This window comes from Fusarium coffeatum (assembly GCF_003316985.1).
Source record: "Fusarium coffeatum strain FIESC_28 chromosome Unknown BRIP53273_contig_352, whole genome shotgun sequence".
NCBI lineage: Eukaryota > Fungi > Ascomycota > Sordariomycetes > Hypocreales > Nectriaceae > Fusarium > Fusarium coffeatum.
In genome coordinates this window covers 55,689-68,436 of record NW_022158141.1, presented here as the reverse complement: position 1 = coordinate 68,436, position 12,748 = coordinate 55,689, and the positions used below count along the sequence as shown (strand labels likewise).

Genomic DNA, 12,748 nt, shown 5'->3' with positions numbered 1-12,748 from the left:
CAGTGCCACGCGATATCAGATTTACCCAAGTCGCGGTATTTCTCTTCATTGGGGATTAGCTTCCTTCTGGCGCTGTACCGCAGGAGAAGAACTCTCCCGTCGGTTAGATATGCTAGCCCAATGTTCTAGACCAACCCCAGCTCAGTACCTCTTCTGGCCCAAATTACAATACTCTCCCGTCCCCTAGAAATACGAAACCTATTTCCTTTCTGTGAGAGACTACTTTGGCATGCACACTTGATCCACTTCCCGCAAGCCATGTTTCTTTGAAGACCTCTCATAAAGCCCTTGTTATCTTCAACTTGAACTTTGTTCCTGCGTGGGCTTTCTTTGAGGACCAACCGACCTGCAAGCCACTCTTTTGCCCCGAGACCTTATTTACCTTATTTCATCCCCCTCTATTTCCGATCCGAGTAGCCAGCTCGTGTTCATCCATTAACAATCATGGCAGCTCTCTTCAGAAACAGGCTCCTCCTGCTTATCGGCACCATCTATATGGCGTCGTATCTCATGCTCATGACCACCGCAGCACCGCATGAGAGAGCAGACGTCCCCGGCAAATATGATGTGGTCATCTACGGCAACACAGTCGCCGCTATTGCGGCTGCTGTGCAGACTAAGCGCATGAAGAAGACAGTGGCCATTGTCTTCCCCGGCAACACGTTGGGCGGCCTTACAACATCAGGCCTTGGCTGGACAGATTCCAAGAACGGAAACGCCATCGGTGGCATTGCAAGAGAGTTTTACGCCAAGGTCTATACTCATTATCAGAACAGCAACGCATGGAAGCAGGAAACTCGCTCTGGATACCTGGGGCGAAGGATTGGCGCTCAGCCCGGTCCTGCTATTGACGAGAGCAAGAAGGTCCAGTGGACCTTTGAGCCCAAGGCGGCTGAGTATATCCTTGAGAAGTGGATGAAGGATGGCAAGATCCCCCTCTTCCGCAACCGAGCCATCGACAGATCCGCCGGCAGCGTTGTCAAGAAGAATGGTCAAATCACCTCTTTCAAGACTCTCAATGGCGATGTCTTCCAGGGCAAGATGTTCATCGATGCTAGCTACGAGGGTGACCTGATGGAGGCAGCCAAGATTAGCTGGCGCACCGGTCGTGAGAGCACAGGTGACTACAGTGAGTCTGTCGCTGGTTTCCGTCTCGGTGCCCTCGAGCAGCTTTCCAAGGTCGACCCTTATAAGAAGAAGGGTGACCCAAGCAGCGGGCTTATTGAGGGTGTTGGCCGCATCATCAAGGATGCCGCTTCTCTTCAGGGCAAGGGCGATGAGTTCCGTCTCCAGTCCTACAACTTCCGCATGAGTCTTACCAAGCAAACCGCCAATCAAATCCCTTTCACCAAGCCCGCCGATTACCGGGAGTCTCAGTATGAATTGCTCCTGCGATACTTTGAGTCGGGCTACACCGGCACTCCCTTCACCAGCCAACTTATGCCCAACGTCAAGACCGACTCCAACGCCCAGAGCCACGTTAGCACTGATCTTATCGGCGAGAGCTTTGAGGATGACGGCAACTACGCTACTTGGTCTTATGATAGACGTCGCCAGGTTTACCTTCAGCACAAGTCTTACACTCAAGGTTTCTTCTGGACTTTGGCCAACCATCCTCGTGTTCCCAAGGATCTTCGCACCCGCGTCGCTGAATGGGGATACGCCAAGGATGAATGGTCAAGCAACAACAACTGGCCCTACGAGATCTACATCCGTGAGGGTCGTCGCATGAACGGTATCTACACCATGCGCCAAAGCGACATCCAGTCTCCTCCCGCTCGTCCCAACAACAGTGTTGGTAAGGGCGCCTACTCTCTCGACGTCCATCAGGTTGAGCGTGTCGTCGTCGATGGCAAGCTTCGGGACGAAGGCAAGGTGCATATCGCTACCCCAGGTCCCTTCAACATTCCCTACCAGACCATCTGCCCCAAGTCTGAGGATGCAACAAACTTCCTCAACCCTGTTACCATGAGTGCTACACATATTGCATACTCTGCTATTCGCATGGAGCCTACGTATATGGTCCTTGGCCAGAGCGCTGCTACGGCGGCGTGTCTTGCTATTGATCAGGGTGTTAGCGTTCAGGATGTTGACCTGCCTACGCTGATCGCTAGACTCAAGGCAGATAAGCAGGTGCTATAGATGATCTTTTTTGCATAGTTATGATACCACAGTCATTTAATTTAACGTATAGAACTTTTTCTTCCACTCGATGCTTCTCCTTTCGCTCAATGTGATGTTTAAATTGCACTTACCAGCACGTTCCTGATACATTCAGCGCTACCCCTGCGTATCATCAAATTATCCTAACGCCTCTGACGACGACACGCTTGATTAGTCTGTCACTCGCCCAAGTCCTGTGGCCAAATTCCGCTTTGCAATCAACGATCAGCTGTGCATTAGTGAGTGTAAGTGGAGGGCGCCACGTCGGTGTGGCTTGAAGATCGAAATTAGCGCTTGACCTTGGTAAGTTTCAACACCGAAATTGAACTACCGGTGACTAGCTTCACTATTTATAAAGAAGTTAAATTTGCGGGTTGGTAACGATTATGAAAAATGCATAATAGTATGAGCATCGCCGATCTGGTTGACAAAACAGTAACTTGGTGTTGCAAAACGAGAACAAGCATCCCGGGAACTGAGTTACGAGATATGACATATTGATTTGCCCTTACTGTTAGGCAAGGCTAGTAACCCTTTTCCTCAGCGCGAGGACGATACCGGATCATTAGCTTTGGCTTCTGCCAGGCAGTATAGAACCGGACGTCCTTATCCCAATCGACCTCAGTATTCACCATCTCCCAATCAAAGGCATATACCAGCGAAGCCAGCGTAATTCTGGCCTCCATGTACGCAAGATTGATACCTAGACAACCCCGAGGACCAAGTGTGAATGGTCGACTGGCTTCCTTCCGGTCGCCGAAGCCTGATCCAATCCATCGCTCAGGAATGAACTCTCTCGGCCGACTAAAGTTGCGCTCATCATGAGTTGTTGCCCAATTGTCCACTGATACCACTGTTCCGGCGGGAATGTAGTGTCCGTCAACTATACCGCCAGTGCTGACTCTTGGAAGACCGAAAGGAACGGGTGGGAAGATTCGGAGACTTTCTTCGATAACGGCGTTGAAGTACTCAAGATTAGCCGTAGAATCACCCGTGATCTCATCCCGAGACGAGAACGCAGAGCGTATCTCATGTTGAAGCTTGGCCATCTTATCAGGGTTTCTGCACAAATATAAAGTCGCACCAGCCATCAAGTTTGCCGTGGTCTCAGACCCAGCTAGAATGAGGATCTTGGCTTGCTCACGTAGCCACATGAAATCCGGTTCCCCCTTTTCTCTTTGAAGAAGATGGGTAAAGAAATCTTCACGGTCTCGTGTACTTCCCATCTCAACTCTTCGCTTAACCTTTTCCATCGTAAGCTTGTCATGATGGTTTAGTTTCTCCTTCATTGATTTGGGGATGATGTTTTCGAATAGGGATATGGGAATGCCAAGACGGTTAAGTAGTGGCATGAATGTTGCTTGGTAGAGAAAGCTTAGAATAAGTGAGACCCAGATGCTCGCTTCCCAGTTTGAGACTGAGTTGAAGGATTCGCCAAATGCCAAGTCGCCTGAACATGATTAGTGAATGTTTGGTCATCTTGAGAAGATTGACCTACCAATAATGTCAAATGTCAACCAGTTGAAGACGTCACACATGTTGGCTCCGTCTGACCCAGGCCCAGCACGGTGCTCCAATCGGTCCATAAGCAACTTCACATGCGTCTGGACAGACTCCTCGTTGTCTCTCAGAGCCTTGGCACTGAATGCATGAGAGAGTGTTTTGCGCTGCGCACGATGGTCTTGGGGATCCTTGACAAAAACAATGTCGTGTCGCTTGACCGACGGGTCCCTCATGTACATATAATCACTTTTGGGAAATACAGGGTTGTCCTTGGAAGCATGGTTGTAGATGTCTTTGAAGGCGGTTGGTGACCTGAAGCTTAGTTCGTTGCTGGAGATGCGGACTATGTCTCCGTATTTGCGATGGAGCTCATCCATTCGTTGAGGATAGAAGCCACTGCTCCAGGTGCGGATGAACCAGAACTGTCAATATTTGTGAGCACAGTTAAATGTTATGCTGTAAGAAGAAGTCTGACGTACATGACTACATGCAGCTAGCTTAGGGCCTGGATACTTGGACAGAGGATGGAAGTAGATTCTGTAGATAACCGTGTAGACGAGCCATAGTATCGCCTAGCCACGAGTGTCAGTCCCAGAGTATGAATAGATATAGATATATCTTGGCCTACCGCTATGATACCAACAAATAGCGCTTGGAGTAACGGGAGTTGCATGTTGGGAAGGGATTAGTCCAGAGTAGAGATGCGTAACTGCTGCATCCTATGCCAGTGCAGAGAGGAAAGCAGTCCTCTTATGTCCGATCGGCCTGATACGAAATTTAGACTGTTCCGTGGCGTAGCGCTTCCTTCAATACAATGGAAGCGATTGGCTGCGTGATGACTATGCATATAGGATGTAAGCCTGCATAAAAGGAATCGGTGTGGTTTGACAAAGCCACAACAGCTAAGCGATGGAAAGGATGACGGTTGATTGGGCTCGGCAATGACCCCATATGTTCAGGAGGATCTACCTCTTGAGAAATTTAACATTCTCATAGTGACGATTCCTTGCAGTTCACTCGAGTTGCTCCGTATTTGTTGTCATCAGCTCCGTGTCATCAGCTCCGTGATACCACGGAAAGACAGTAAACCAACTGCGCGAAACGCCTCGTGTAGCTTACGTCCTAACAAGGCTATGTTGGTTGAGGAAAGTCGGCAATGTGGTGGGGCATTTCCGATTCTTCATCACATGCTGCGCGATCCGTGCCCAAGGATTGATCCATTGAGGGGCGAAGATTCGAATAAGCCACTATAAGCTATTGAGTTATTCGACACCTACAATGCATGTCTTACTCATATTGGAAAAGAGGAGCTGTTCTCCATACCGATGTGCAGAATGAAAGGTACGCTCCACGCAAATTCCCTGTTCGGGCTGTAATTGTGAAGCTGAAAATCCGTGATATATCCACCAACACGCCTTGGCGAATGATGTGTCATATGGATCCCCCACTCATCCGGTCCGGACCAGATGAAGAATCCAGGCCCAGTCTGCTAAGCCCTTAGGCCTAGGCCCTGCTTTTTTCCCAATTTCTTCTTTAAGGACAACGGATGACGTATCCCATCGGATGATATGCACGTGTCCTTAGTGATGGACACACTCATTGGTTCATGCCCTGTGATTCCTTTTCGACGAGGGAAAACGTCCTCCGAGATGGAGGGAAGCAGCTTACGAAAATTACTTCTTTTAAACATTTCGGTGGCAGATAAAGATGAGTAATGTCGATAAGCTTCAAGGTTGCAGCTCGTAAAATAGCGACTTATACAGCAAACTACGTAGTAATAATGCTACGCTGCTAGATTGCCCTTGCAGCCTTATCGCTTAAATGGGCAGATTGCCGTGATTGCCTAACTGGGAGGGTGTTGGGTCATTGGATCGCGGGTGTTGTTTTCTGTTCCGTCTTGTGGTCTACATACGTACACCACTACTGTAACCGCCCATCCCAGATTGAGGCCGTCTTACTTGCGGATCGACGTATGTTGAAGACTGCGGCAGTGACGTTTTCTATGCAAGCAAGTCCTCCCGCGTGAGTATTATCATGCACATGATGCCACTTGATTCTTCAACAGCTGCAAGTTTACCTTGGTATTTCACATGTATGTCTCAGCAACCCACAAAGCAAAAGGAACTCACTGGCTTTACTTGTGACTATCGTAACGCTGTTGGTGACAAGGTAGGTGGACACCGATCCGCCAACGGAAAGAATCCTCTGACCAGACATGTCTTGGGTTGGCATGCAGTAAAGCAAGTGGGAATAGCATCGGGAGATGATCTGATGCCATTTGTGCTGTTCTAGGACCAATTCGTTATTTCACAGACTCTTGCGAAAAGCATCCAGCGTTGCTCGATTCTTACAAGACCTTCTGTTGTTGACCAACACTCTTAGTCTGCAAATAGTTCTAGGCGGCTATTTGCACACGAACTTATGGCTGCCATCGGCTATGACCAACACAACCCTAACACAGCACTAACACATCTAGCTCCACAGCGCGTCTGTCGCCAATCTCCAACCTTGAACTCAATCGACTGATCCTGCACATAGCTTCCACCCAGCCAACAGTTCTTTCGGTAGTTACGTTCATCAAGATCGCTTCGAGCTATTTAATCTACCACCCCAAACGAGTTTCCCCGTCACCCAATATCGCCATCACCACACCCTCCTCTCCTGTCAAATAAATGCCTCAACCCACAGACACAACCTCCCCAACCCCACCAACGGTTCATGGGGTAAATGTTCGTTCAAAATTTCAATGTGATCATTGGCACTCAGATCTGGATATCATTGCCATTCGACACAAATGCTGCGGAGACTACTATGCCTGTATAAGTTGCCATGATGAGCTGGCGGGACATCCTTCTCAAGTCTGGCCTAAGTCAGAACGACAAGAGTTGGCGGTTCTATGCGGTAACTGTTGTCGAGAACTGTCCATAGATGAGTATCTAGGGAGCGATAACCATTGTCCCGGGTGTACTGCTGGATTCAATCCAGGATGTCGGAACCACTATACCCTGTACTTTGAGATGTAGAGTCACAATCAGATAATCGAGGTCCTCTTTGCTTTGAATAGGGCAGCCGTAACTTGCTTTATCAATTCAGGTTTGCATGATATACTCGAATGAATTTCAATATTCTTTTTAATCAGAATCATCGGCTGAGTTGTTCGACATTGCCAACAAGAGTTGTTGATGTCATGCGGTTGAACCTGAAGGCTTGCCAGTCAAAGTCACTTGCTTCTAGCAGACTAACTGGAAGATGCCAATCAACCATATACAGCAGATCGTTCTACCTTGGAACTCACACTTGAGAAAACATCTCTGCTTGTATCCCATGCCCACGGTTCAGAGTCACAAAGTCAATAGAATATAGTGTTTCATCATGTCGTCTGCAATCACAAACCTTAGTCAGCGGGTTTAGCTCAGTTGGGAGAGCGTCAGACTGAAGTCAAACTTCAATCACTATCATTCGATATCTGAAGGTCGTGTGTTCGATCCACACAAACCGCAATCATTTCTTTTACTTTTTGTAGCATCCAAACTAACCGTGCTCCATTTTTGCTCTCATAGAAAAGTGATCAAATTACTCTTTTATCCCACAAGCTCTTAGTGGTACCTGATGAGCCGGTCCGTACCGGGACAGGGCTGACTGAGGTCAAATACCTGCCTGGCTGGGTGGTGGGCTAAGCTTACGGCGGGTCGGAACCGTCCCACGCTGACTGTGAATGATGTGATGAAGAAAATCTTGCGCTTCCTTCGTGAACTTTAGCGTAATTAGTGCGAAATTTCAGGTACAGATACTGCAGTCGTGTGGCACGGTAAATCTTCTTGTCAGACTCCCGTCACAGGAGATTTGCACGGTGGACGGCAGTTGAGAGTCAGAACGTTTAGGCTATCATGTCGCAGAGCCTCCATCCCATGCCAACTGCTGTCAACCATAACAACGACAAGAGTATGCTCAGGAACTGAAGTGAGAATACGCCATAGCTCTCTTGGATCATGATTTATAGGACCCATAAGATAAGATATCCACTGTTCGGCAGTTCTATCTCACCAAATGTAGTCTCAGCTGAATGACAAAACTTCCATGTCTAAGCCTGCCTCTATTCAGCACCCGAAATTGCAAGACCCCGCTGGGATCAGCATCCCTCCTCCCTGCACTCTCCACCAACTATCAGATCGTCCGACGCTCCGCTCCGCCATCTACAACAAAAGCATAAAATATCATCAAAGCCCACGACATGATACCCTTTAGCCAGTCCATTATCCTCGCCTTCTCCTTCATCAACATGAAGATGCTTTATGACCGCTTTGCGCCACTGCTCTTATTGTTTACTCGCGTTTCAGACGCGTCATCTTTGCAATGGGGACCTTGCGATTTGGACCTTGCTGAGGATGCGCAGAAGTTGATCAAAGCTGGTGATTGTGCGACTATTGAGGTTCCGTTGGATTACACAGACTCCAAGTCTGAGAAGACGGTTGAGTTGCAGTTGATAAGGTATAATGCTACAAAGGAGCCTTTCAAGGGCAGTGTTCTTTGGAATCCGGGTGGTCCAGGAATTTCTGGTATCGAGACGCTTGCGTATCTTGGACAGGACTTTCGAGAGTGAGCATCTTTACCCTTGTCAGCGATAACAGCTGACATGTCGCCAGTATCCTTGGTGGTCATCACAACATCATCTCATTCGACCCTCGGTAAGTAGGACTGACTATTGCACCTGCTGAGTACTAACCTTGCGAAGCGGCACTGGCAGAACTATCCCATATGTTTGTGATGTGAACAAAACTACCGCATCGCATTCCCGTAGAGGTATTGATCCTCTTCCTCAGGCCGACCTCTGGGAATACGTCAAGAATGAAGCTTGGCAGTCCATGCAGGCCGTCGCCGAAGCCTGCTATGGATCCCAGCAAGAAAATGGCCGCTTCCTCAGCACCGCCTTTACTGCACGAGACATGATGAAGATCGTCGATGCTCTTGGCGAAGATGGAAAGTTGCAATTCTGGGGTATTTCATACGGCACTATCCTTGGACAAGTCGCTGCGTCAATGTTCCCCGATCGCATTGAACGTCTTCTTCTGGATTCAAACTCGCTTGCGGACGCGTACTTTACCTCGACGGGTATTGGAGGCCCCAAGGATGCTGAGAAGTCCTTGATCCATCTCTTTACTGAGTGTGTTGAGCTTGGTGCTGAGGTTTGCAAACTGGCCAATTACTCTGGAAGCAAGACCACCGTTGAGGATTTGCGCGATGTAACAGTTGATCTCTTCCAGAAGCTCAAGGACATGAAGGACCTACCCAATGGTCTGTCAGCTAAGGACTATCCCTATGCTGGCAATTCCATTCTGAAGGATCTGAAGAATGGCATCATGAACCTCCTCTCGAGTCCCTTCTCCTACTCAACCGTCGTCGACCTTCTCTCATACGCCTTCGAAGGCGACTACAAGAAGGCACTGAGTTTGTACAAGGAGGACACATCAGAGTGGAATCTGGGCAAGAACGCATTCCAAGGCATTGCATGCTCCGAGACCTCATTTCGTGTCAAGACCCCAGAGGATCTTTACCCCCTCTACCAAGCGCATCTTGCTGAGAGTACTTTTGGCGATGCCATCGCTGCTGACTACATGGCCTGCGGTGCTTGGAAACTTGATGCCGCGGAAGATGTTGACACGAATACGCTTCGAAACGTCAACACAAGTTTCCCGGTCATGGTCGTGAATAATGCGTATGATCCCATTACCTCGCTTAGTCATGCATATCAGGTTGCTTCTCGGTTCAGAGACAGCCGTGTGCTGGTAAACGAGGGTGTTGGTGTAAGTCTTTCCTCTCATTTGCTTATTGGAGCATTAAGCTAATTATCTGATAGCATGGTGTGACATCGCATTCGTCTCCTTGCCTTCTTGATGCTATCTCTTCTTACTTCGTCGATGGTACTCTTCCAGAGGTTGGTGCTAAATGTATTCCCGAAAAGGGAGCATTCGAGTATGCTCTGTCGCGCTCATAAAAATGAACGCTTTACACAGCGCTATATAGATACAATTGATTGACGGTATCTTGCAATAATATCGGCATTTTAAATCGTCTGGTTTGTGAGTGAGAGAGAGAACAATTGCGACTTGTGTGTCCAGAGTGTCGGGCAGGCTCCTCTCACCAGCATAACCACTACCTCTTCAAACTACAATCGTATCACAAAGAAACGACTCGCTACAACAAAGAGCCAGCAGATTAAGGGTCCATTGATTGTTGATAACTAAGGAATTTATTTTGAGTGAATTCGGAGAATATTCAACAATGCGCGACAGGTTAAAGATGGGCAGAAGAGCTGCTAGTTTACAGTGGAAGCAGCCACTGAAGTTTTGCAAGCTGGCGCCCTTCCATTGCTGCCCTGAGCATTCAAGGTCAGCGAACACTGAAAACTAGATCCCGACCAGCACTGCTTTCTCGCTCCAGGATCAGGAATATTTATATGAAACCCGAACAGTTTATAAGTAACCCTTGACTCATCCTTCCGCTCCTTCATTCGCAGGATTATGCTGCAATCTGACAGCTCATAAATCCTTCGCTGTCGTCTGGCGTCATACCCACAAACAAGGAGCTGTTCAGGTTCATACAGGGCGTTAGGACACAGGAATCATTTTTCATAGCAGAGTAGCCTCTTGAATCATGAATTTGCTCTCTATCATCAATCGCTATCATAATAAGCATATCTCGTGTGTTTCTATGCATTTGTGAAATTTATATACAAGGAATTTGATCATTTTCAAGCTTCAGGTGAACATAATGCATTGCATGCTTGCTGACATGATACTCCAATGACAGCGAGCATACTGTCTTGAGGATAACGATCTTTCTGTACGGCGTACTGCTAATTTAGAGCAAACTCATCATCACCTTGACAATGTTTCCAATGGGGTTGGAGAGTCTCGGCGAAGCGTTCTCTGGAACGGTCGAGGCGGAAGCGCTGGGTGTCGCGGCAGCAGTTTGCTCGTTCACCACGGGCGGGATTTGAGACGCGGTAACAGGCAGAACCGGGGAAGTCTCTTCAGGGCTGGCTGTAGCTGAGCTAACCTCCTCAGTTTTGGTTGTGGAAGGGATCCCTGTCGCCGACGTAACCTTGATCGAAACAACAGAAGCAGATGCACTGAAGGGAGCTTCGGTCGCTGAAGAAGCATCATCATCATCATCATTATCTTCACCGTCGTCATATCCGGGGGCGAGATCGAGTCCTGTGTTGAAGACGCTGTAAGACTTGGGGTCCATTCCTCCACAGGCCTCCATGGCATAACCTGGACACGGCTCGTCGCACAAGCTATCGTCTACCAGCGACAACTTGGCAGGGTACTTGTCGGAGCAGTAACAGGTGCTTCCAAAAGTGATTGCGACGGGCTTCTTCTCCTTGGTGCAAGAGTTTCCGCATTCACCAGTGGCCATGAAGGCGAATGATCCGTGAGAGTCTGCATCTGATGGGAGGGCGCTGAAGCATCCTTGCGATGTCATCTGTTTGAGCAAGGGAGATTGGGCGGGTTGTTGAATCTGGTCCCTGCCGCTGACTTGGGCGGCGCCCATGGCGAGAAGGGTGAGAAGTCCGAACTTGGTAATGGCCATGGTGAAAAGCGATTCGAGATGTGTTTACAATGATAGTAAGTCGAATTCTACAAGGCGTTCACTGGTTTTATAAATCGTCGACCACTCAGCCTAGTGGAGTCACCGCTAAATTAATCCCCGGTAATACCAATCACAGAGACCCGCTGTTGAACGATGATTCTTTTTGAAACGAAGGATCGGGTTGATGACTCTGCCAAGACAGGCTGCAATAATAAAAAGCTGGCCATAAGTACGAATTGATATGTGAAAAGGGGAAGATCATGGCTCTTTCGGTGCCGAAATGTTCATTGTTCCCGTCGCTGTTTACCGGAGTTAGAACGGAATTGAAGGATTGCAGTGACATGAGCCAAGATACAATTTCCCGACATTGCCGTTTTGGTGGATTCAACCACATGGATGGGCTGCTATGCACTGACTTCAATTCCCCAGTGACATCGCAGAGCGGGCTGCCAAGAGAGTAAGGCTGCGTGAGAAGAAATTCCCATTGCGCCGTATATCCGATTTCACAAGAATCGTCCTTGTCGCGGGTCTGAGAGATTGCTGTGCGCTGTAGGGTATTGTTGTCGGATTGACGAGGGACTACAGTCTGGGCCTTGTTATAGCCTGACGACAAATCTATAATCTGATTAAGAAAGAAAATTGTCATTCTTAATGCTTATCTATCAAGTGAGATTATCATTGGTAGCGAGCGACCGTATTGTGCCGTACCGAGACAACTCCTGTCAGATGCAATGGAATATTTTGGGCTTGGGCTGGAGGGGGAAAAGCGGAGAATTGCAAAGATTGTAGACGGGGAATGAAACACTCTATAGTTTAGATTACGCAATCATACCTTCATCGACCTCATTGGCTAGCGGGTTTAGCTCAGTTGGGAGAGCGTCAGACTGAAGTCAAACTTCGGGAATTGATATCTGAAGGTCGTGTGTTCGATCCACACAAACCGCAACGTCTTTTCTTTTTTGCTCTAGAATCTTTTCTTTCATATCTCCAGACATGATCCTCATGTTTTGCTTCCTTCCTTTGTATTCAGTGTTGCTTTGCCTTTCTTTTCTCTTCGCCGTCGCCTACCTCACAGATGCGTGCGGCGATTCTCGTTACCTCGTGATTTAACTCTCTTACTGAGTATCTCGATGCTGAGGACAGATGCCTCCCCCCTACATTGCTTTGAACACGTCGCTTTTTCTTTCTTTTTGCGACGAAAGTTTATATGTCGTAGTGGTCGCGCAAGTAGAGTTTTGAGTTAAATCGTGGCAGCTTCATCGCACTACCATAAGCTGGTGATTGACCTTTAACCGCCACCATAGACGGAGGGGACGCGTACGGTTCCCTCGCCGTGCTCATAGGCTGAGTAGGTAGGGCTTTGAAAGGTGCTCAAGACAAGACGCCGCAAGTCGTAGTCTTCAGTGAAATGCCTCAATTTCACGATGGATTAGGGTCGAGCGTGAGGTTACTTGCGTTCAAGCGACCAGGCTTGGTTGGCCGTATTGAC

The 12,748-nt window shown here is 48.3% G+C and overlaps 4 protein-coding genes across 4 annotated transcripts; 2 read left to right on the top strand and 2 right to left on the bottom strand.

Moving 5' to 3' along the window:
* Window positions 1-444: 444 nt before the first annotated feature.
* On the top strand, window positions 445-2,142 carry FIESC28_11006 (uncharacterized protein; the record flags this gene model as incomplete). The annotated part of the gene is made up of 1 exon (XM_031165136.1): window positions 445-2,142. One exon carries the CDS (start codon window positions 445-447, stop codon window positions 2,140-2,142), a length of 1,698 nt encoding a protein of 565 aa, XP_031010830.1.
* A 545-nt stretch (window positions 2,143-2,687) lies between these two features.
* On the bottom strand, window positions 2,688-4,339 carry FIESC28_11005 (uncharacterized protein; the record flags this gene model as incomplete). The annotated part of the gene is made up of 4 exons (XM_031165135.1): window positions 2,688-3,613; window positions 3,662-4,088; window positions 4,146-4,238; window positions 4,295-4,339. 4 exons carry the CDS (start codon window positions 4,337-4,339, stop codon window positions 2,688-2,690), a joined length of 1,491 nt encoding a protein of 496 aa, XP_031010829.1.
* A 3,558-nt stretch (window positions 4,340-7,897) lies between these two features.
* FIESC28_11004 (uncharacterized protein) lies at window positions 7,898-9,658 on the top strand (the record flags this gene model as incomplete). The annotated part of the gene is made up of 4 exons (XM_031165134.1): window positions 7,898-8,262; window positions 8,310-8,351; window positions 8,399-9,467; window positions 9,521-9,658. 4 exons carry the CDS (start codon window positions 7,898-7,900, stop codon window positions 9,656-9,658), a joined length of 1,614 nt encoding a protein of 537 aa, XP_031010828.1.
* Window positions 9,659-10,524: 866 nt separating this feature from the next.
* On the bottom strand, window positions 10,525-11,259 carry FIESC28_11003 (uncharacterized protein; the record flags this gene model as incomplete). The annotated part of the gene is made up of 1 exon (XM_031165133.1): window positions 10,525-11,259. One exon carries the CDS (start codon window positions 11,257-11,259, stop codon window positions 10,525-10,527), a length of 735 nt encoding a protein of 244 aa, XP_031010827.1.
* Window positions 11,260-12,748: the final 1,489 nt, after the last annotated feature.